General features: G+C 46.3%; 1 protein-coding gene across 1 annotated transcript in view; it reads right to left on the reverse strand.

Annotated features, from left to right (window-relative positions):
- Positions 1–25,047, reverse strand: part of LOC149340659 (uncharacterized) — a 107,339-nt gene that overhangs the window by 39,278 nt on the left and 43,014 nt on the right. The window contains exon 2 of the mRNA XM_089551323.1: positions 7,010–7,218. Within this exon, the coding sequence (XP_089407449.1) occupies positions 7,010–7,218 (209 nt within the window). The remainder of the gene's footprint in view (positions 1–7,009; positions 7,219–25,047) is intronic.

The following is a 25,047-nucleotide window of genomic DNA, read 5'->3' on the forward strand; positions in this document are numbered from 1 at the left end:
TAAACACAAATATATGAACTAGAACATCACCATTCGTAGAAACATTGAACGGGTACGATGGCAGAAGGCTATTAATAAAACAAAGTGCATACGAAAAAAAAGGAACAGAGCTAAATACACAATATTCACCTGTGTTCACCCTGTGTTCACCTGTGTTCAATATTCACCCTCGTCCTGTGTTTGCGCTCTGCAATATTTTAGTAACGCTAGATCAACATGCCCGCAGTAGCACCCTCACTGCCATTCCTTACATACAATTTTATTCCTCCCAAACACTCTCTATATTGCAGGTTGTCTAAGAGGTCTAAAATTCTCGATGACACAGACACAAAAGCACTGCCATCCTAATTTGCCATCCGGATCGCCAATTATAGGCCAACAACGTGTTTACAAACAGGTGGCGATCATGGATGCCGCAAGCTACAGTCACTACAGAACATCGAAGGCGGCAGTGAGTATCGGTGGCGCCGTCCTCTGCTGCGGCTCGTGGTTCGCTCCTCAGCCTGTTTGAGAACTGTCTTCTATATGAAAAGCTGTATAGTTGGAACGGTGGTATTAGATACCAAATGTAGAGATGCTGTGGCATGTCAGACTTTTGTTGTGGGATTCGGAGAAACACCCAGCTTATTAAGCGCCTAGGTGCTATATGCCGTACGTCCTGCATCACGACACACACTGATAGCGATGTTGTAAAAACATAACAACTTATAAATGACGTTTCATACGTTTTCTTGCTCTTCTTCAAGGTACTCGTCAACTTTTAACCAACGGCGGTCGTAGTAGTCTTCTGAGAAGTACTTGCGGTAGTCTCATCTTGGATTCGCGTGCATACAATTGCCGACTTACATGGCCAGAGCCTTTAAATATGTTAAGCAAAACGGGGTGCGAAATTGATGTTAAAACGTGCTATGCAGACTGCCACTAGTGCGTACATTCACAGGAAGGACGTGGAGTCCTAATATTTTATGTCTAGCCTTTGGTCGACAACCATAAAGTCTAACGAAAATAAAATAAAGGTGCAGAAAGTGTCTGATGTGCTAACCCCCGATGCTCAATCCCGTTCTAATTATCGCTTACAAGGTAAGACGTGCGAGCTAGTTGATGAACCATGATTCCTTAAAACAGCGCAAAAGACAGGGACACAAATAGATGAGCCACACATAGCGCTGTGTGCGTCTCTTCTGTCTCTGTCTCTTCTGCCTGTGTCCCTGTCTTTTGCGCTATTTTAAGGAATAATTATCGCTATTGCAAGAAGCCTTTTACTTGCCCAATAGCATCTCAATAGAGTAGCCCAATTGACCGCTTTCTTAATACTCACTGTAGCTCACAAATTCTGAACGAGTGGAAGGAAAGGACTGGTGGCGAAACAGAAATTTCTCTTCATTATTTTACTTTCTTTTTTGCTGTATATAGAATCACTGGAGCGGCGGACTGGTCTAGAAAACAATGTTAGTGAAATGGGATGGGAAACGAGAGTCGTTCTTGATGCAAGGAGCTCGTTCAATGTGAGGCTTTGCCGCTTACGCAGCTTCAATTCGCATGCACAATTTTCGCACTATGCGCCTAGCATCCGAAGTGCGATTTGGTAGGTTCGTGGGCTGGGCATGCTGTAGCTTCCCCTTTCTTCAATTGAGGACCGAGAGACTGTGATTGTATACGTTGCGAATGTATGATGAGAAACACAGCGAGATAATGCTCTCTGAAACCGGAACAAAAAAAAAGCAAATTAAAGCTGAAGAAAGCAGTCATACCTATTTCTTTTACAAAAAAGAACAAAGTACAGAATTAAAACCATAACCAGATCAATTTATAACTTTTGACGGTCATTAGGATAGGTTTGGTTTGGTTTAGGGGGTTTCACGTCCAAAAGCGACTCAGGCTATGAGGAACGCGGTAGTGAAAAGCTCCGGAAATTTCGACCACCTGGGGTTCTTTGACGTGCACTGACATCGTACAGTACACGGGCATCTAGAATTTTACCTCCATCGAAATTCGACCGCAGCGGCCGGGATCGAACATGCTTCTTTCGGGTCAGCAGCCGAGTGCCATAACCCTGAGCCACCGCGGCGGCTGGTGATTAGGATTACTTTGCGTTTCTTGTGCAATGTTGTAGTGTCAATGAAGCAACCTGCTGTCAGAATGAGACCTTCCGCCAGGACGGTGCGAGATACAAAATACGAATAAATGAATAAGCAGTTACTGACCGTAGTCGAAATAAGAAAAGACTTTTTAATTCCCATGCAGGTTTTTTCTTCACCTTTGTACGCTTATCTCTTGCTCACTATGAACAAGAAATGGGTAGCGTCTTTTCTTTTTCCGATTGTGATCAGTGACTCCTTCATTTCATCAGACCACCATGCCTGCCAGACGGATTTTCCTTCAGCTCTCCGCTATAAGATATAAAGTAAATGATACCGTATCAAGTTAGTAGTGGTTTCAAAAGAAAAACATTAACCAAATGTAGAATAATAATTTTCAGGCGTTTGCGCTTTCATAGAATTCAAAACATTTTACGCCTGCAAGTCTCTACACATGATATTGCCGCATTTTGTTCTAAACGCATATATCTGACTTTTGTCTGTGCCTAGTTTCCTCATCGGTGCTTTTAGGCTACTCCCATTCTTTACAGCATTCTCGATTATATCCATATTAAGGTTACTTATGTCGAATATCTTCAGCTTATTGATTAGCTTTGATAGCTGTGAGACTTCTGTTCTGTGTGTGGGGTTTGGGCTTTCATGCTTTGGCTACAGAGTTAAAAGTTGTGACCTGTAATAACATGTTGCACTTGCTTGCTATACCGCATCTTCTTTTTTAAAAGGTCCAAAATTTTATAAACAGGGTATGTGAGACAAACAGCAGCTTTTTCCGGCGTAGTAATACTAGTGTTGTTGGACGTCAAAAAAACAGGAGAATCATGTTAACTAGCAAAAGGGTTAACTGAATTCTAATAGTTAACTTTTTAGCTACTACCGAGAGACCCCTGATTTAAATTAGAGATTAGTAGCCGGCCGTTATTAAAAAGCCACATCAGTTTTTAGAATTTTGAAAAAGGAAGGACGGGCAGGGCTGAGATTGTCGCGTGGTACGTGCGTCTCGGAGATTCGAGATTCGATTGACGTCGTTTCGCGCTCTACCGCAAGCGCGCAGTTTTCGAATGGCGCGATAAATGGCCCAAATTATTTGAGCCACAACAGCGAGGGTAATCGCGTTTTCAGAGTTCTAAAAATTGATAATTCTGTTACCATTGCCGGCTACAAATCTACAATTGCATTCAGATGCCTGCCGGTTATAGTTAAAAAGTTAACTATTAGAATTTAGTTAATCACTTTAGTATTTAGCGTGATTCGCCTGTTTTTTTGACGTCTGGCAAACACTGGCATTAATATGACGCAAAATGCTCTTCTTTTGCCGAAAAACCCATTTTATTTTTCATTCTGCACCTTCTCAGAAGAAAAACTCCTGGTATAATGATTACTTTGTGTCATGTGACAAGCACACACGCTCACGTGTATAGCGCAGTTGTCAAGAGTGCCCTCTGTAGCAAACAGCTGTTTAGCCTAAATATACTGCTTAATGCAAACTTATTTACTTTGATGATCGTAACGAGACTACAGTGGGGCACTGCATAGGCCCAGGAAGAAGCAAGTTATAGAGAGTCCTTGTGATCTGATCCATGAAGTCCAGGTCGCGCAGCACAGTGTTTAAGACACTTGCCCGTTAGAATCTCATTGCAGGCTACCCCCGGTACATGCCAGGGTCTCATTCATTGATTTTTCATTTCCAGACACGCCCATGTATGATTTGTTTTAGCTGATTGTATCAAATAGCTGTACCAGCGAATGATGCCGACTTTTTATGAGACAGACAAATGATCTGCTGAAATTTTTCAAATTTTAGATTTGGTGGTTTTCTACACTGGTTGAAAAAGGATGCAAGCTGATGAGAAAATAAAGCAAACATAGGAAAATAAAAGTTTGAAAACAATGACTTAAAATGCCCCTGTGTCGTGCTGGAAGATCAGAGTTCAATGCTTTGCCTGTTAATAAAAGCGTTATTGCATTCGATGCTTGCTTTTTTTTCAGTAATCCTCAGAATGGCCTTCGGTACATTTCTACGAAACTTATAGCTCAAGGAGAGTTAGAAAATGAACACTGTTTTAACAGGTTTTGAAGATAAGCTTTTCAAACATTCCCGAGTGAGTAAACAATCAGGACGTGGCACTCGATGGGAATCGATGGGCCATCCTTTTCTTTTTTTTTTTCTGAGTCGTGCAGTAGTGATTCGTCCGGAGCAGCTATAAAGCTAGGAAAGCTCTTTCCGCACAAGGAGATAAAGGATAAAAGAGCGTAAGCATTCTTTAGACCAAGATTTTAGATTATGGCCTAGTAAGTGGCAGAAACTCAGAAACAGCCGCACACATGCTAGCGCGGTAGATAGATCAGCTGGTGTAAGGTGTATTGCTTAACTGCAACCAATGCAAAAACCCGTGCAGCCGCGATAAAATATTCACATCTAAAGGAACGCGTATGCATAAATTTTAAATAAGGGCACTGTACACTCTAGGGTTCAGTAGCCGATGAGGAGCTTGTGGACCTGTGCTCTAAGCAAAGAGCTTTCCGTCCTCTGGAGCTCTCCTTTTCAGGGTCATCATGTAAGCCCTACTTTAGTAGCATGCCGCCGAAGAGGCCTCTGAAATCCATAATGCACAACGATCCATGTGATTTGAAGACTACTAACCCAATAGGAGGGAGTAGTGGAGGGATGTATAGCTTGGAGTTTTCCATCACCTCAAGTGTTTTCTTCATGTTTTCTTGATTGTGCAACGTCCGTTCAATCCGCTAGATCAAAAAGAATCGTATATTTCTTTAAGTGTACAGCAGTTACCCCAGTGAAGTCTACGAACGGAATCTTTCATAGATTTTAACCGTATAGCGTTAAGGGTATCGTTCTGCAGAAATTCCGCCGTCGTCGGCGGTGTCGTCGTCATGAGCGTTGGAGGCGGTGGCTGCGTTGTGGGTGAAAAAGCAAGTGGCACACCTGCCCCCTAGACCACATGACCTTGGGACGTCATTCACTACTTGACCACTGGATTTCGGGCAGACTGCTCACCGTGGTCGATGGCAAAAAAAGATAATGATCAATCGCGAGAGGTTGTTCGGGAAGAGTAACCTGGGTCTCGCAGGCCTCACTGGTGGCTTTGTTTGAAACAACCACCTGCCGGAGTAGTGGATCGTCTCTTAACCACCGCACCACTGCGCCAGGAGTTGTATGAGGACTTCTCGCGATCCGTGCATTTTAAGTAGAGAATGGCCTATTCGGCATCTATAGGCATGAACCCACTAAAGTTATCGCGTCCTACTCTTAAGGCGGAGCTTAAATGTCCCCTGCAGTTTTTTTATGTTCCTGCCACTTCGTTCGCCCGACCATTTCGCACCTTCAGGCAAGGCTCTTTAGTACCCCATAAGGGAACAAATAAATCAAATATCCCTTACAAGTCGCCACGGTGGCTCATCGGTTATGGCACTTAGCTGCTGGCCCGAGAGACGCGGGTTCTATCCCGGCCGCGGCGGTCTAATTTCGATGGAGGCGAAATTCTAGAGGTCCGTGCCCTGTGCGATGTCAGTGCACGCTAAAGAACCCCAGGTGGCTGAAATTTCCGGAGCCCTTCACTACGACGCCCCTCAAAGTATGAGTAGCCATGGTACGTTAAACCCCATAAACTAACTAACATAACGTCACTTACGTTTCAATGCCCTATATAAGCATACAGGTCATCTATGGTCGTCAGCAGGTTACTTGCGTTCATTAAGAAAAATTCATTTTGTTGGAAATCGAATTCATTGCACTCGAATGGAAAGTTGCGTGCACTGAGGAGAACCTGCAACCAGCAACGTATACACCTTCAATAGCAGACCGATAAGCCCAAGAAGCTTATCAAGTATTCCTTTTAATAATGACAGCCTTAAGCTTGAGGGGGGGTTTTTTGCCAACAACTGGTGCAGTGCCGTATGGTATGGCATGACATGACATGACATGGTATGGTATGGTGTGGTATGGTATGGTATGGTATAGTATAGTATAGTATAGTATAGTATAGTATAGTATAGTATAGTATAGTATAGTATAGTATAGTATAGTATAGTATAGTATAGTATAGTATAGTATAGTATAGTATAGTATAGTATAGTATAGTATAGTATAGTATAGTATAGTATAGTATAGTATAGTATAGTATAGTACATGGGATAGCACACGAGCGTTTGGACGTTTAGCATTCATCGAAATAAGGCCACCGTCGCTGGGATCCCATCCCGCGTCCTCCTACCCATCTGTAGAACGGCCTTGCCACTGCGCCACTCCGACGACGCCTTCCCTAAAACTTACCATCCTAGCGACTTCAATTCGAAACCTACCGTTCTCTGGTAAAGAATACATTCATTCCACCTAGCCTCTGATCTGAAATGAGAATCAATTTTTCTTTTGCGCCGTTCTTCTTGCAGAAATAGTCAAGTCAAATAGTTTAGCTGTGCAATCTGGATAAAGGCCCACCCACCCGAGTAAAAGCTCGGATCGTTTGTTATACACAATGGCCCTAGATAAAGGGCAGTTTCCGACCCGGCCCCAAGGGCATGCGCAATTTTGACGATTCACATACTTATACATACCTGTAACTTTGGCGCCGCTTGATAACCAAGAATGCGCGTGGCGAGCGGGCAGCAACTCCGCCAGTGACAGAACCCCTTCTTCCTCACGAATGAAGCACTATCGACTCACGCGTTTTTCCAAGATTCACGTCTACAATAAAGAACCGACCAGCGCTGGTAACCATTTTCAGGCCTGGGGCTAAATTACAGCAATTGCTGTTTCCAACATCAGTTTGTGTCTGTATTCCAACGTTGCCGAGAGGGCTTCTGGTTGCGACTGTATGGATAGGGACAAGCAGAGAGCACGACTATGTGTGCAGGGTGGACTGCTATCAGACTGAAAGGCAAGGCGGCCTACTCACGTCTACGTAGACGCCGGAGAGCTTGTAGGCCTGTCCCGGTGGGCTCTCGTTGGGAAGATAGCGGAAGAACTCGCGGTGGTTCTTGTACCACTTGACCGAGTACAGGTCGTCCGACTCGAGGTCGAAGGAACAATTGAGCCAGACAGGGTCGCCCCTGATCACCACGCCGGGCATGTCGAGCCGGACCAGCCGCAGGCCCTCGCTCAACCCTGCAGACAGAGAGGGAGCACGTCGCTCGTTTTCTTTTTGTTCTTTATTTGTAGCGAGATTTTCTCTTTGCACGAAAGAAGTGTATAGCGATTCAATAATAGCGACCTTTGGCGAAGCTGATGTTGGTGGCTTTAAGAAAGTCACTCTCTTTAGAATTGTATTGCGGGAAGCAAGAATTTAGCGTATTTTTTAACAAATCGTAAGCATATCATTATAGCGCATGATGCAGCACAGTCTGTGTTACCTTGATGTCCTGTGACGTTTGAAGTTTTGTTTAGAGCAGCGGCGCCGCAGGCATGAAGGCACTTGACACGAGCGCCGTGAACGGTTGAAAGAACACCGACCCAAAGAAAGACGTTCCATCAAGGAGCCAAAAACAATCGACTTTAATAAAGCTGCGAATGCTTACTGGTGAGGAAGAAGGCTTTAGTTTGAAATTGGATTCAAGGAAGCAAGAATAGCGGATGTGTGATATGCAAGGGTGAATTACTTGATGAGTTCGGAAGCGTTCGAAAAAAAGGTGGCAAAGTGTTTGTGATGCTATGCTACAGAAGCTTCCTTTCATAGTCCCAGTCCAGAGAATATTAAATTTTGTTCAGAAATGAGTCGGCCGGCTGCAATTTTAAGTCGCAATTTAAGCAATACTTTGCAACTTCGCTGCGTAAAATTATAAACCCATATTAGCGCCTGCTAGGACACACATTGGGTCTCATAGAGTTAGTCTTAAATATTACAGAGAAAAGTGAGCTAGAAAGCAGAACCGGTGAAAGGTATGGCCAAACTAAGCCAAATACAAGAGCAACAAGAGGACGTGACACTGAGAGATAAACAGATAATATACACTCAGCAGTGCGTGCGTACGCGTCCTGTCTGTCTGTATGTCTGTCTGTCTGTGCGTAAGTGCGTGCTTTTGTGTACAAGTGTGTGTGTGTGTGTGCGTGCGTGCGTGCGCGTGTGCGTGTGCGTGCGTGCGTGTGCGTGTGTGTGTGTGTGTGTGTGTGTGTGTGTGTGTGTGTGTGTGTGTGTGTGTGTGTGTGTGTGTGTGTGTGTGTGTGTGTGTGTGTGTGTGTGTGTGTGTGTGTGTGTGTGTGTGTGTGTGTGTGTGTGTGTGTGTGTGTGTGTGTGTGTGTGTGTGTGTGAGCGCACATGTACGCGTGCGTCGTGCGTGCACGTGCGCGCGAGAGAGAGAGAACAAAAACAGCAGCATATCAAAGTTCTCGCAATGAGCACCAAATTGTTTGTCCCTTGAGAGCGAACTGCTAACAAAGGAGGGTTACCAGTCGTAAAGCAATTAGGGATAATGAGATTTTGCTTTCGCACTTCTGCTGCCAGAAATTTGTTTTTTACCTTTTACCTGTCGTAACCAGACCCTGAGACTTCCTTGTAATGACCTTTACCGCTGGTGTTGCCTTTGTATCGCTGCCAAACACTTCTGCACACAAATGAAAGCACATTTCTTTGCCGCCGCAATGAAACCTTCTTCATTGCTCCATACGCTGCACTTTCACTCCCACCTTCCTCCCTTCCCTTACGGCGCCTGAACGTGATCGTAAACACCCATTCGCTCTGAATAAATGGCCCATGGTATTGTTTTGGGCGATTTGAAATGCTGCATGTAAATCACAACAGCCAGCGTGCCCGCGGTCACATGCGTTGCATTTTCGCCTCATGAGTAAGAGAAATTTCCGCCAAGTGATTAGCGCTTGGGCAGTATTCAACAACGTTGCGAGCTATGGAAATGAAAATGGTACGGGTGACATTAAAAGACATTAAGAGAGCAAAGTGGTTCGGGAAACTGTCGCGCGTCAATGATAGTCTAGCTCAAATGAAGCGGAAGTAGGCATGGGCAGGGTGTGCAGTGACGAGAGAGGCTAACCAGGTAATTGAGTGGATTGCAAGACAAGGCAAGAGTAGCAAGCGGCGGCAAAGAATCATGTGGGCGAATGAGGTTAGGAAGTGTGAGGAAATGAGATCGCCGCAGTTGGCACAGGGCAGTGGGAATTGGAGAGGTATGACAGAAGCCGTGTACTGTGCGTTGTCAGTGCACGTTAAAGAACCCCAGGTGGTCGAAATTTCCGCAGCCCTCCACTACGGCGTCTCTCATAGCCTTAGTCGCTTTGGGACGTTAAACCCCAGAAACCAAACCAAACCAAACCAAACCTTTTTGCTGCTGTGGACGTGGTTAGGCTGATGACGATGATGACTATACTGACAAGAGTTGAGTTTTCTGTAACGATGATGACGGCAAATGATTGCTGAGAAAGACTCCAATGGAACCGTAGTATTAAACTGTCAATCATAACAAAAATTGCGATTTCATCTGACCCATCCTGTGACGTTGTGCAGCATTTGAGTCTTCTTCATCCTCTTCCTCTTCTTACTATTTCTTATCATCATCATCATCTTCCAACAGAGCCGGGGTCATTGCATCAGCAACCGTTGCATGCACAGATACCACGGTGGGAACGAAAGCCAGCGCGCCCCATTCACATATGCAACAGCTGAGCTGTCCCGAGCACAGTTTCGCTCGCAGTTGCTCTGTTCAGCTTTAGCCTCACAGAACACCTATAACAGGGATCTTGCGGCGCCCTTTGACCGTTCGATTGCGACTCCGGCCCCACAAGAGGCGGCGATAGCACTCTGCCTTCGGGCCAGGGGTACAACACACAACAACGCGGAAGAGCCCCCTCACGCGAGCATCGGCATATCGGTTCTACTTCCACCCATTGTGTCTTGGCCAGCGACTTTTGCATTCGTCAATATTACATGGCATTCCCATTCTAGAACACCGTTCCCCCTCCTCTTCCTTGAGCCAATGCCGCCTCCTTCTAGGAGCGGAATCGTTCGGTCAGCGGCTCGCCGGCGCCTCCCTCCGGAGCACGTTCCCGTACTGAAGCAGGCCCGCGGAGCCAAGCGTGTGGCGTTCGGCTGGTCTCCGCGGTTCAGCGATTATTCATCCCTGCATGATGTATTCAGTGCACGCGCGTACGTCGGCTGGCCGGCAGGAAATCCATCTCTCTCCCGGCGGCGTGCACAGAAACGCATCGAGATTCGGCATCCACTCGCGTGGCCGGGAAAAATGTATGGTGCCGACGAGAAGGGGTTGTGAAAAGCAAAGGGGAAATCAAACAGGGAAGAATAGGGAGACGTATGGCAGGGGTGCGGAACACAGCGGAGATGAGCGGGTGCTCCAGAAAGGCAGTGCACCATGAGGAAAGGCCGAGACTTGTTCCAGCACTGCTTTGGTTGAGAGACCTTTGTGGACAGGCATGTTTTGGTTTTGCTTTGTTTCTGCTACACCTGGCAAGCAGGAGTGGGGTTGGAAAGGAGGTGGGTGGGTAGTGGTGCTAACGCAAACCGGGACAACGACCGAGAGTTTTGACAGGCCGCTGCTAACCCTTGCTAAGGCACAAGTTCTATACAAAAATGATAAGGCGACGTACGTACGTGGGACAGTAGGGCTCTTGCAGGGCAAAGTACGCGGAACTCTGACGCTTAAAGCATCCGTTAGGTGACACGGAGCACGTTTTGAATAATGTGACACCGCTTAGTTGCTCGTGAAAGTTCCTGGGAGGTTATGGTGGGGTGCGCAATATACTAAACCACCGAGCACTCGTTACCACTAATAGTAATTCAATCGGCCCGTTCTTACACCTCGTGTCTAGCGCTCCAAGCTCTGCCAGAGTGAACAGTATATCCGATGTTTACACGCAATTCTTTGCGCTTGCTTTTCATTTTAATGTGTGGAACGCATTTAATGCACCAATTTTCGCTAACCGGTGTTCGCCTTCCCTACACCACACGCTTACGTCCGTCATAATAGTAACCCAGTGCCACGCTCACGTGAGCGACAACAAAGAGGGATAGATGTCCATGTATAGCGTACACTGCATGTGAGTTCGTGCCGGTAGGCAGCTGCGTTATCCATGCTGTCTATGTAAGCTTATCTAGATGGCCATTCAGTAAAGAGATAATGATGGTGGAGTATAATAAACTAATGCCTCGAGGCACACATGGGCTTCGCCACAGAAAAGCGAAAAAAGTACCCTACTGCAAATATATATATATATATATATATATATATATATATATATATATATATATATATATATATATATATATATATATATATATATATATATATATATATATATCGTACGGCATTGCAAGCGTAGCACCGATCACTAAGCAAGTTTTGCTTTAATTTCGCACTAGTTTAAATTTTGGATTTCTTTCCCTTGCCAAGCCTGGGTAAAACTGTAGCAGTCTGTAAAAGTGTAACAGTGATGGTTGTGCCTATTTTTATGCTTTGTTATTATAGTTATGGTTTTATGGTTGTTTTTTTATGCTATGTTTTTGTGGTTGTCTAAAACGTTTTTCAAGTCACGCGAGCTTCTCTACTGAGCTGTAACAGGGCTCAAAATCTTGAGCTCTTTCCAGTTCCTCGGTTTCATCTGCAGTAAGGAGAAATAGGAAATTCACACTGCAAGTGAACACTAAAAGAAAGAAAGTTACCGGAATCACGTTTGTTAAAAATATACAACGCTTTAAGGCTAAGTTATTGCGAAATTCGCGAAACTTTGTGAGGCCTAGCGCAAATGATTGTTTAATTTTTAATACTCTGCCCTTTCCCTTCTTTCTTAATCCCATTCTTCGCGCTGCAGTCCGCGTGGCCACCCTCTGGAAGCTTGCTACAGCGCCTTCCTTTATCACTACTTATAACGTTAACGCACACGCCCACACACTGCGGCTTCGGCAGAGCAAGGATCGGCGGTCGTGCCTTGATCTGCGCAGTATGACTCATACGTTGTGCACATCCGTCTATGTACCTTGGGGGGGGGGGGGGGGGGGGGGGGGGGCACAGACGCGCATTTCGGGCAACGCGGGAGCGGGAGGCTCCCCTATCGCTTGCTGCCTGTGTGCAAACTGCGCTGCATTTTCGGGCTCCCACCTCCCGCCTATGTGCTGAGTCCGAAGGGCAGCGTTTGGCAGCATCTTTTACGACCCCGAGTACCACTAGATGGAGCAATGCTTGCACGAAGCTTGAGGCTCCGGGCGCGTGCTGCATCACGGTCATGTGATCACGGGTACACGGGCACCTCACCCTCCCCCCCCCGCCCCCTCCCTCCTACAAAATATTTTGCAATTTTGTCGTAACGACAGATTTTTTCTGCACTTTTATGCAGTGCTGTAGTTTCTTTCTCGAGTACTTTTTGTAGTCTCTAGTTGTGCAGTACTTTCGCGCAGTAGCTACACAAAATTCTCTTTTTACAGTAAAAATGCCTGTCGTTACACTTCGAGTTTTCTGCCAAAAACAGCACATGAAATCTGTTGTGGCGACAGAAACGTTTCTGCTGTTTTTTTCCTGCAGGGATGTTCACGTGATCAGTGTGAGGGAGGTATGCGTCTTCATTGAGGAGCATTACTGATATAGCTCTCGCTGTAAAGAACAAAACAAGCGATCAGCTGCAAAGTATGGCCGCACTGGGGAGAAAGGTTCCATTTGATCCAACGATTTATGGAAGCAGTGAGTTTTCCCACTACACTGCTGCTTCATTTGTGCTCGCACGTGTGGTGGAGCTTTGCTCCGTTATGTGAAAATCGCAGCAGGTCACCATGACGTTCAATTTTTATAAAGAATAAAAGCAGCGAAAAAATTCCTACTGGCACCTTTTAATTTGGCTGCTGTCACCTTTAATGTGCCAATATACTTAACCAGCTCGTAAGGGAATGCATCGCTATGCAAGTTTGTGCAGGAATACACAGCCTGTTTTAGATTCGTTAAGAATTTTATTACCTCCTGATGTGATAAAAACTTACCACACTCAATACAGATGCTGACATCCAGAAGCCTAAGTCCAAACTTACAAATAAACATGTGACCGCCGGTATAGCGCAAGTTAATCACTGCATGAAATAACAGGTGGGTCGCATTTGTACGCGTAAGAGGCCGAAAAAATACAGAGAACTTAAAAAGCGCGCGCGCATAGGAAGATTGAAGGTTTTTCGTCAGCGCCTGCTGGTCCTCGACTGGGTAGAACTTGCACCTCTCAGGGCCAAGACTACCGCAGGTATACATAACATGCACGGTCGCATTCTACACAGTGCGTAAAAAACCACCAAGCTAATGGTTAGTTGGGCAATGTCAACAAGAAGAAGGAAAGAAACGAAGCACTACGCAATCTCTTGCGACACCGCCCTGCTTACTCTCCAATTTGCGGTGCCTTTCAAGGCTCCTAAGTGTCATCGGCAGGTGGCAAAGCGTGCCTCCATCTGTCCCGTTGACTCCGCCACACCCGCCGTGTCCCCGAGTGATCGATTGCCAGCGTACGCGTCGCAAGCATTCCGGCGTGGCAACGCGACAGGGTGTCGACATGAAAGGAGGAGATCGAGTGGGGAAGACTGGAGTTGGGAAGACCGGTGTTTACACGGGTCGAGGGGGAGACGTCCCTTTCTGCGAACAGATCTATCAAGATGTATTTTATGTATTTGTTTAGAAATTAGGAAAGCTCATTTAGTCAGTCACTTCAAGGTTTTTTTTGCGTCATTATTTCTGCAGATTTTCGACGTAGCTACGCTGTATTATGGTACCCTATGTAACAACTTACTGTGGAAGAGTGATGGGCAACGTTGTTTGTTGCAGATTACGCTGTCTAGCGACAACTCCGTTCCTCTTATTTTTTTCCTCCGGGCCTTCGTTTAGAGCACTCGCTTTCTTCTGTCCTATACAGAAGAAAACGGAGAGTAACGTAGTTACAAGTGGCCAAACTATTGAGCGAGTGTCGAAGGAAAGCTGTGTGGGGCACAGAAATGTTCCATTTAATGCGATTGACCGAGTGTGTGAGAGCGAGTGACTTTGTGCCATTGCGTGAGTGAGTGAGTGAGTGAGTGAGTGAGTGAGTGAGTGAGTGAGTGAGTGAGTGAGTGAGTGAGTGAGTGAGTGAGTGAGTGAGTGAGTGAGTGAGTGAGTGAGTGAGTGAGTGAGTGAGTGAGTGAGTGAGTGAGTGAGTGAGTGAGTGTGAGTGAGTGTGAGTGAGTGAGTGAGTGAGTGAGTGAGTGAGTGAGTGAGTGAGTGAGTGAGTGAGTGAGTGAGTGAGTGAGTGAGTGAGTGAGTGAGTGAGTGAGTGAGTGAGTGAGTGAGTGAGTGAGTGAGTGAGTGAGTGAGTGAGTGAGTGAGTGAGTGAGTGAGTGAGTGAGTGAGTGAGTGAGTGAGTGAGTGAGTGGAGTCAACTGCCTGAGCGAATGAGTTGAGTGAGTGACAATTAGGGGTATTTTGGGGTAACACGCAAGGGAAATGGAAAACTGCATTCAGTAAGAGCTTGCGATAAAACGGTCGATGAGTGATTGCAACAATTCACCTGAGGTCTTTTGATCTAGAGGAAGCAGTCGTTTATAATAGATCTCATAACAGCAAGCTCCGGGCTGATTTCGACGTCTCGCTATTGCCGAACACACGCGAGCGTTTTCATGAATGAGTTTTAGACTATCAGCACAGTTACATACGCTGTTACCTAGAGGCAGTGCTTCGTCTTTTTGTCACTAGCAGACCGCCAACGTTTCCGAAATGCAGCTGTTGAATCATCATTAACACATTCAAAGCTTTACGGAATGTATGCACGTCATCTTAAAATACACCCTTAGACAGGTAGCTAAGGAGTTCCAGCCTAAAAATGAAAAATGCGCTGTTTATATGAACGACGTCGCTGAATTGGACTAGTATTACTGATAATTTGTCAACCTCTCAGAGACTTTTAGCGCGTTTCGGGATTAACAGCGCATGAGGAACTTTCCAAAGAAAATGCCACAAATCAGAACTCCGGCAATTCATTGGTGGTAGCCTGCATATCGCCATCGAGCTGTGAATATAGCGCGTTGACGAAGTCGAAAAACCTGCAAGCTTGAAAATAAACGTTTACCTTGGCTGCACTGCGAGGCCACAAATTCTCTCCTGTCTCCTACTGAGCTTCCAACGTCTCTTAAATATTTCCCAATGATTAAGAGTGTCGTAGGCACGATAAAGAAGAAGATCAGAAATATTGCGATATTGCTTCGCCGAAATGGTTATAGCCAGCGAGGTGGCATAGAGTCGTGAAGTCACTGTGAAGAGCGCGGCAATATAGCTAGCTGTAAAATCTCTTGCTCGGTCCGCAGTCGGCTGCGTCGGGAGGCTGTAAATCTCCACACTTACGACGCTGAACATTTCGCGAAGTCGTTAGCAAAATCCCACAGCAGAAACAGCTACACTCCAGGGACTGCCCCTACTCCAACTGGTCAACAGTTCGTGGACCTCCGTCATGTGAAGAAATCTCACTGCCCGGTTCTTTTTGGTGGAAAGCTGCAGAAGCCGTAGTAATCTGCTTGACCAGCATCTCATTCTTTGTTTTCGTACGTCTCCGTTTGCTATTATTTCCAAGCTCTTATTTAAATTAATTATTTGGATAACGAATAATCGGCACTGGACAGCATACAAGTGGTTAGTCGTTTGAAAAGAGGAGGAAGCTTGGGAGCAACCTAGGGACTTCAAAGGTGGAAATAACTTAAACAAGGCATACTTGTTAAAATGATGTACTGCTGCGAAATCGCAGTGGCTTACGTCAAGTGCTTGTAAAATACGTTACAGAAAGTAGTATATTAAGGCTGATAGAAGGTTTCGTTTGTTTTATGGGGGTTTAACGTCCCAAAGCGACTCAGGCTATGAGAAACGCCGTAGTAAAGGGCTCCAAAAATTTTGCGCTTCTGAGACTGTTTAACGTGCACTGACGTCGCACAGTGCACGGGTCTCTAGAGTTTTGCTTCCATCGAAATTCAACCGCCGCGGCCGGGATGGAACTCGTCTCTTTCGGGTCAGCAGCCGAGCGCCATAACCACTGAGCCACCGCGGCGGCTCAGCTGATCGAAGGGAGCCTCATAAGTACTACTGGTGCTTTATGGGTAAAAGAAAAAATATAGCCGTATATGCCACATAAATGCCCGTATATGCACCGAGCATTTAGAACGACATAGGGACAAAAAGGATAGCTGGTATGGTTTTTTTTTTTATTTTCGTTAGAAGCTTATACTTTACTGCGCGTCGATTACTACAGCTCCAAACTTGCTCCGAAACAGGCGCCATACTCTGGCAGAAGGCAGGCATTTAAAGACAGATGCGCGCAGAAAGTTAGGGCCCGAAGTGTCGCGTTTCTTAAAACGCACTTCTCTAAAGCGACTCGGCGCCGCAAATTTGCCTTGGGTCGCAGCGCTCCGCTCAAGAAGACCTAATTAAAGGACGATCCACTTACGCATGCCAGCTTGGCGCCCGGAGTCACTCGACGTAAAACCGCGTCAAAGCCAACGGAACGGCTGCTAGCTCCCCTGGGGAAAGCGCCGACAGCTCGGATGAGGAGCGCGTGGCGTTTTTCTGACAGCGTCGACAGCGAGCCGACTTTCTCGCTCGCTCAGCGCATTCTTAGCGACGATATGCGGAAAGAGCTGGCATCGAAATTGCGCGCGCTAGAACTTGGCCAGGATCATATCGGAAAGAAAAAAAATTACATGCGCATCTTATTGCCGCTTCAATTCTCTCGCTCTTTCTCTTCGTTTCTCTCTTTCTTTTTTTCTTTCTTACTCTCTCTCATCATCGCCATTTCGTTTCCTCCAAAACTCTTTTTTTTTCCCTATTCGTCTTCCTAGTCAGATCACGGTCCTTCTCTGTCAAAACTCGTCATGAGCTTTCGACTGTGTGTTTGTAATTTTTATAATGTTTCTACCCTTTTCGTCGTTGCAAGCCTGCTTCTCGCTTCTCAGAAATATTGTTTTTTTTATTTTCTCACGCCGACAGGAAGCTAGCTCGGCTTAGATCACATCTCGTGCTTGTGTTTATACAAGCACATGCAGCATGGGCACTGGCGCCTCTGGTTTTGTTTACTCGAGAATTTGCATTGCGCATATCTCGTGAAATTGGATTCTGTGGCTTTAAAAATAAAACAAATATGAGTGCTTGCAATGAATTCAGCTAAAGGGAGCGCGAGGCGAATGGACTGCTCCTCCTGCTGTTCACTCCCCTGATGATATGAGCAGCTACATTTTCCTTCAGGCAAGGCTTGGGAGATGGCAACGAAGATTTTGTATACCCTGAAAGATGCAGACTGACATGAATTTTCTCACTATGCACTGCCAGTACTACGAACAAATAAAATTCAGGAAGAGTATTCTGGAATCTACTTTTGTTGTTGTTTTTGTAGTTGTTCTTGTTGTTATATTTGGCTGGTGGCGTTTGTCGTAGTATACCGGTTGTATTTTGGGGTCGAAGAATGTGATATGCTGTTCCTGACAAACATTTCACCCTGACACCTACCCTCGATGAAGAGATAGAGCATTATTTTATATATATTGCCACGCGCCTAACGCGCCGCGCCTACCTTCACGGCTCCTCTTGTCGTGACAATATTTATCTATTGACCCGGGAATGATGTGACGCTTTCAAAACACCGCAAAATTTTCGCAACAAATAAAAATTTGAATAAAATAGGCAACATTCGTTTACACGTTTTGGCGGGCTAGTTGGTTAAGCATCTTGAATAAACGGCGCGAACGAAGACGAGCACAAAAGACAAGAAGCGGACAAAGAACAAAAGAACAAAGACAGAAAACGGACGACACAGCGCTGTGTCGTCCGTTTTCTTGTCTTTTGTGCTCGTCTTCGTTCGCGCTGTTTATTCAAGAAACATTCGTTTGTTTTGTTTAGTGCCAAAGCCCTGTACCAGACGTACCAACCAAGAATCTTGTCTTGTTTTCGGCTAAGTCTTGTTTCGGGTTGTCCTGTCGGGTTGTCAGGTTGTTTTGGGCTGTTTCGGGTTGTCTTGTTTCGGGAAACTCGGGTAAGCTTGGGTTAGTTCGGAGCAGCGTCGCGCAAGCTGCAGCCAATGGAAGGAGGGCCATCTAGGTCACGTACCCTTGTGGCATGATCACAACCTGCCCACCGGATTGTGAGCAAACTCATCACCGTGGCAGCTGGCAGTTCAGTTAATGATTGGTCACGAGTGGTTGCTAGGGAACAGCAACAAGGTGCGCACAATCCCCACAGATGGCAGCACCTCACCTCCCAACGCAGGGCGGTGGCTCGTCGCTTAACTGCTGCACCACTGCGCCAGGAGTGGCATGAGGACTCTCAGCGATCTATGAATGTTAATGTAAGGGATCGGTAGTGTATACGCGGGGTCATCGGAACGCGGCCGGGGGCGCTCAAAGCGAAGCGTCTCCTTTCTTAGAACGCGGCCGCTCGCGAACGCGCCGGGAACTACGGGTGTCCCCTCGCCCCGCGGTACCGATTCGCGCACGTGCTGGCACGAATGTGTATTTGTGTTTGTTTTTATTTTTATTTTGTGGTGGAGAGAATGTTCTACTCCGCACGTGCTGGCCCGACCGTGCGTTTGTTTTTGTGGAAAGGGCGTTTTGCACTACGGAAGCTGGAGAGCTGGCCAGTCTCTCGATAAAACAATCATGTGAACATTGTAACATGATTGGAAGCCACCAAATATGGGCCGGGACTTTAGGGCTTTAAAACCGGGTGTCGAAGCCGGAATAAGGGTTCTGGGCTAAAGTGAAATGCTATGCATCTTCGGCTATGCCGAGTAGGGGCCTCCCCTAGTTTTAGCCAGATCCACCTTTTTGTTGTTTTGTATCTTTTTGCCGTTTAATTTGTCTCTAGTGCCTTAACTTTTATATGCTGTAAATATCTGTATATAAATCATTAAGTTTCCCTTTATCCCTGCGTGTCAACTCATCGCGAGAGCGTCTCTGACGGGGCACCCCTGGGCTCTAGTAAAGCGGGCGCGAGACGGGGCCTCGTCGTGCGGTGTCCCGGACTAAGGATACCGACCATGTAGCAGGGTTTTTTGACCGTCAAACTCTCTTTGCATATTAAAGTTTTTCACCACCACCACCTGGTGCTAAGGAACGCTTCAGTCTTCAAGTTAAACCAACCGTCTCTGGCGGGGCACCTCTGGTGCAAGGAAGGAAGAGAACCTGTGAAATTTACTGTTAAGTAAAAATTGAGCAATTCTTCTTACATGGGCATTGGCCCACTAAAGCTATTGCACCGTGCCCTTAAGGCGGAGCTTAAGTCTCCACTTAAATAATGAACACCGGCTTTCGCACGTCTACTCTGTTTAACTACGTTAAACCACTACAACAATCTTGTCGCGGAAGACGAGTACGAAGTAACTTATGCAGTTATGTAATTCATGCCGAAGGTAGTATAGCGGTGACCTCACACCTGTTAGACCTTCTGGATAGTTTATGAACCTGCATATTCAACCTGTGCTAGAGCTCAGCCTAACAGGCACCCATACAAAGCGAGAAACTTCGCACACCTAGGCGTGCTTAACTTCCCACCGTAGCGCCTCCAAAACCTTTAAATATTTCGCGCACGCAGTACCATGTATCCATGCTTCACGGAAAGCCTCAGAGAAAACGCGAGAGTAGTTTCATGTCAAAAAAAAAATTAAACAAGATTAAAGCTTCAGACGTCGGCGCCGAATAAAAACCGATCAGCTACTCATGTACTTTAGATGTTTTTGCCGGTCAGCGACGGGACTTTAGAGCCCACTGAGATTATGTTTGATGCATGCGCGTCTGTAAGCAGCATTTCTCCGAGAGCATTCACCCATTCACAAAGATTTACCCAGAGCAATAACAACGATCAGAGCGGCGGCTGGTTAAAATTCACTTTTCTCTCACTCTGCTGCGCTGTCTCGTCAAGTTTTCGCTTGTTCATTGGTAGCTTGCCTGTTCCGGGGCTCCTGGAGCGTTCTGTTTGTATGCGCATTTCCTGCCCGTCGCATGTAAAGTCTGGCGGTTCGAGCAATCGAAACGGCGTCGCGCCGCATCTGTCACGTTCTGCTGGCTCTCTGCCCACTTGCAGGCTCTCGAAGCCACGCATTCGCATACGCTGCCAAACCAGATACCCACCGCAGTGGCTGGGTGGTTATGGCGCTCGTTTAAAAAAAAAGCGTCCAAGTGCAGTGCGACGCCTGCGCACGTTGAAGATCTCTAGGTGAGCGAAATGATTCCGGAACCCTTCACTACGGCTTCTACTTCTTTCTTCTTTCACTCCCAACTTCCTCCCTTTCCTCGCGGTGCGGTCGAGGTTTCCACCGAGCAGTCAGACGGTTACGGCGCCATTTCCTGCCCTCTAAAGCAATTTTCAAACCGGACCACTGTCTTTGGGCCGGCTGTTAGCGTCATGGTGAGCGGCATGGCTTGTTCAGATCCGCTGAGCCTACACTGAGCGCTCGAACAGATATAGAAACTTTTTTATTGAAGAGGGGCACAAATGTATGCCGCCATGCTGCTCCCAGTGGGATAGGGATTTTTTGGGAAAGGAAGTCCCCAGAAAGAGGTACAGAGAAAAAAAATGAAACTGTGGCCCCATATGAAATAGTGATAATGACTTTTTAGCACCACACACTCTCGTATGTTGTTGTAGTCTGATTTTTTTCTTTTTTTTTTCTTTTGAAGCCATATCAACGCCCTGAAAATGCGAAGAATTTTCGAGCTTGGATCCGCTGGATAAAGCAGTACAAAGGATTCAGCATCCTTGCAAGTGGTAGTAGCCTTTCACAAAACTGTTTAACCTCGTGGTAGCTAAATTCCTAATAATGAACAACCCAGATGCGCGTCCCTAGAACTCATGGCGTATCTGAAAGAACTGATAGTTTAGGCAACTGTGGAATTGTAGGTGTCCACGAATGGTATTCCTGTAAAACATGTGTGCCGATATCAATCAAAATGAAGGAAAACTCCTCTACACACACTGTAGCAATTCTCACTTCTTAATGGGACTCATCTCACATATTATTCGCGAATGCTGTAGAGGAAGCGAAATTTTAGGGATTGCGCCTATAGACGCTTCATGCAAACGTGCGGAGCATGCGCACAACTACATAGAAAGCAAGCAGGTACCGCTGTTAAATTTTACTGCCGTTAAAAATTCAGAGGCATCATACGATAGGACGCGGCAAATGTACGTTACCTCGGCCATTCCTATAATAATGGCCGAGTATTCCTATACAACGCCATTTCTATAAGAATATCAAACGTGCTTCAAACAAATAGCCGTCCGCTCTGTGACCAAGCGGAGCGGCAGGACAGGCTGCAAACGGCAAGCGCCATGTGCGTATGCGCGTATTCGCGCCGGTTTCACCCCGCTCGCTTCGTCATACGTCGCTGTCCAGCCGTTTGTCAAATGTTTGCGTGATGCTGTTAAAGGGATACTGAACCAAATTTTTGGAGCTGCTCTTTTACACGTAAACAAGAGCTTGACTGCTAAAATTGATGAATGCGACGCGCATTTTAGCGAAAAAAGGCGGATAGCACGTTTTTTTTCGCGATTTATTGCCGTATCGTTGCACCTGGCGTCCGCCTGTGGAAGCTGCGACTAGACATCACAACACCCGCGCGCCCACTGTTCCCGCAGGACTAGATTTCGAGGTAATCACATTCCTAGAATCTATTTCCAGCGTTTTTCTTCAAGATTTTGCTTCAGTATTCCGTTCTGCTGAGTTAGCTCCCGGTGGGTGCCGATTTCTGGAGGGTTGATGTTGATGGAGGCTGGAAGTCATCTGGAGGGATGAGGGTAGAGCTTCTGGAAGGGTGCAGGCGGGTGAGTGGTGGCCTGCTGGAGGGAAGTGTCGAGTGGAGGCTCTGGAGCGGGTGAGTGGGTGGTAAGTGATGCGTGGAGGCTCGTTGGTGGAGCGGGGTGCAGGTTTCGCACGCACACATGCATATACGTACAGACCGCGGCTTTTTGCCGATAGTGGACTGTACTGCAAACGCCGTGTACGGACACCCGCAACGCCTGCCCGATAAGGAGTTGGCAGCGAGAGAGCAGCTTTATCTCAATTTCCGACTGGGAGGCAGGGACACAGATGCAGAGCCCCCGCCCAGGCGTGTTCATCCATCACTCACTTGTACAAGTGCAGTCCTCAGAAGGCGCTAAGAGAAACAAAGAATAAGTAGACAGCCTCAAACAGAAACAGCAGGGCCACGAATCTCAACACATACAACCCTCATACTGCAGATAAATAAAATAGTAAAGAATAACGTGCGATAGAAAATATGCGGAACTCAACCATAAGACCACGGTGTAAGATATACGTATAGGTGAGGACACTGCGCGGGCGGCGCACTGGCCGCGAGCGGCCAGATAAAGTACCAGCCGCGTCATTCGAAACCGGGCCGCTGATCGCAGCGCCAGTGTCGATGAAGCGGGCAAACTTAGCCCGAAGAAAGAAAACATACACGAAACATCTCGCTGCGATAGCAACCATGCAGATATCGCACGGCTCGTTTACGTCACAAAAGCCGTTCGCATGGCATGTACTGTTCCTTGCGCTGCCATCAGCAGCATCGTCGTGGCACTTTAAGCAACCTGAGCGCGGTTCATGGCGGTGCGGTTTTACGCCAGTGCTTCCCCAGCGGCACGGTGGTGGTCGGTAAACTGCAGCAATGGGCCGCAAGTGCTTTGTTGAAAACCGCAAAGTGGCTTTCAGTGCAATCACGGGGTTTTATTTTCATTGTTTTGCTTAAACTCACTGAAACCGTTACCTACCGAGCGACAATGAGCAAACGCTTTGGTAAACTGTACAATGTAACTGTTCTGATCGCATATATTGTTAGCAATAGCTCCTGATTACGAAAAAAAGTATTTCGGGGTTGTCGTTCCCAAGCATCGGCCAGTTAAGCTGTGAGCGATAATATTGCATTTGTAAGTATAAGAAAAAATTCTTACATGCAGTGCGACGAGTTAGTGGCATGGGTCGGAAAGGCAAGACCAGCAAAATTCAGTAACGAAACATTGGCGCGCAATAAAATGTGGTACGAATGGAATGTGTAGCAAAAAGTAATGAAATTCATTACAGTCATCTTGCTACTGCAAACTGTAGTGCAGTAAAAGTTTTAGAGCACCCTTGCATCAGTGGCAGAAGCGAAGACCAGTTATAAATGTTATTGGCGTGTTAATACTGCTAAGGTTAAACATTCCTTATTCCTTACAGAGCAAGGAGTAGAAGTTTAATGGTGCGCTTGATGTTGCAATGTGGTGGAGTGGGCAGCATATCACCCGACAAGTGAGTCATAGTTATTTTACAGCAGGCGCTCTGGAAACATAGTTGTTGCACTTTTAGTTAGCGCAAATTAAAGCAAGGGGACTGCTAAAAACATAGCTTAAAACATGTGCGTGCTTGAATGCGCTATAGGGAGAAAGTCGAAAAAAACACATCCAGACGAGCGGAAAAATCAAGAGCAAGCAAACGACTAAGTAAACGAATGGTATAATAAGCAAGTGCATGGAAGTACGAACGAGCGGCGCGCACGAAAGCAAATGCTACAATTATTTAAAGAACGAACTAACGAGCTAACTAGCGAAACAACGAGCAGGGCGCGCAGCAGGCGAACGAATGAATGGGCCAACCAACGCACAAACCAAAGAGCCAAATTCAAGAGAACAAAAAAAGACGAGCGATGGTTGCGTGCTCGGTTATCAGGGCGCCGGCAATTCTTGTAGTAGGTTCAAAAAACCTGCTAGAACTCATCGCCTTCTTGGCCTTCAAACTAGACCAGCGCGAAGCCACTGCTTCATAAAAATGCAGTTAGCAACGAAGTGGTACAGAAACAAAGCGGCAAAAGTGTTTTCTTCTTTTTTTGGACAACAGGTTTGTGGAAAATGACATTCACAGAACGCGCATTCCCCATAGAAAAGCATTGCCTCCCACAACGGCCCGGGCCGCTGAGCGAACAGCCATCTCTTGGCACTTCTGGAAACTAGGGGACTTTATCTGAGAGCGGCGCGGGCCGCTGCGTTCTTACCTATATATCTTCCACCGTGCATAAGACAGATTATGTCGTGTGCAGGTCGATTTTTGTTGTTGTTTTGGTTGTTACATGCCCGTGGTATGCAACCTTCATTTACTCTCGACAGTTGAAGTCCAAGAATGCAAGATTTATTAGATTTAAAAGTTAACTAGAGAGTTAAAGATGGTGTGTAGGGCACCGTCGTTATTTTCGCGGTTCTAATGCCCGTGAACTCATGTTAATTCGACCTCGATTAATTAGAACTTCCAGTTTATTGGAACTGGCGCATTGGTCCCGTCAATCAAACGTGTGAAAAACAGTCACTCATTAGTTAGAAACCAATGTAATTCGAATACATTTCTGTGCCTTGCAAACTCGAATACCGATTGTCAGCGGCATTCGTATTCGTGTTGCACGCTGTTAGCCTGCACAAAAAATGTGCGCACATTTGAATTCCCCTACCACCTCTTCTGAGACGCGATACAAGAATGAAAGAATAAACAAAGAAGATCATTGTTTCTATGCCCTTATTTGCTTGCGTGATTTCGCATCTCCAATTAAACGAAGGCGCGGCGACTGTGAAGACTGTGAAAATTTTGCAACGCCAGAGTGTTCGCACGTTGAGTTCAAGAAATGCGGTAATTAGTCACATGGGCCGCAGATACAAGAACGTGCACACGGTAGAAGCCGTGTGCGCTTTTCAGAAGCCCTTCCAACGCCTGGAAGAAAGCCTGCTGTATCAGCACCCTAACCTCACCAACCGATATTGCGTCTTCATGATGTCTTCGAGTTATGGTGGCATGATGATGACCAAGACTTTTTCTATAGGGCACAAAGAACTGATATCAACAGCACAAACTTTGTGGGGGGGGGGGACAGAGTTAAACACAGGGACATCCAAATACGCAAACAGCAAAGTTCTTTAGGGTGTAAAAAGGAAACACGAAGTGCGCCGCATAAGTTATGCATATGTATTCGGCATGATGTCGAAAGCACGG

This window comes from Amblyomma mixtum, chromosome 6 (assembly GCF_055824585.1).
Source record: "Amblyomma mixtum isolate Tamu chromosome 6, ASM5582458v1, whole genome shotgun sequence".
NCBI classification, from domain to species: Eukaryota; Metazoa; Arthropoda; class Arachnida; order Ixodida; family Ixodidae; genus Amblyomma; species Amblyomma mixtum.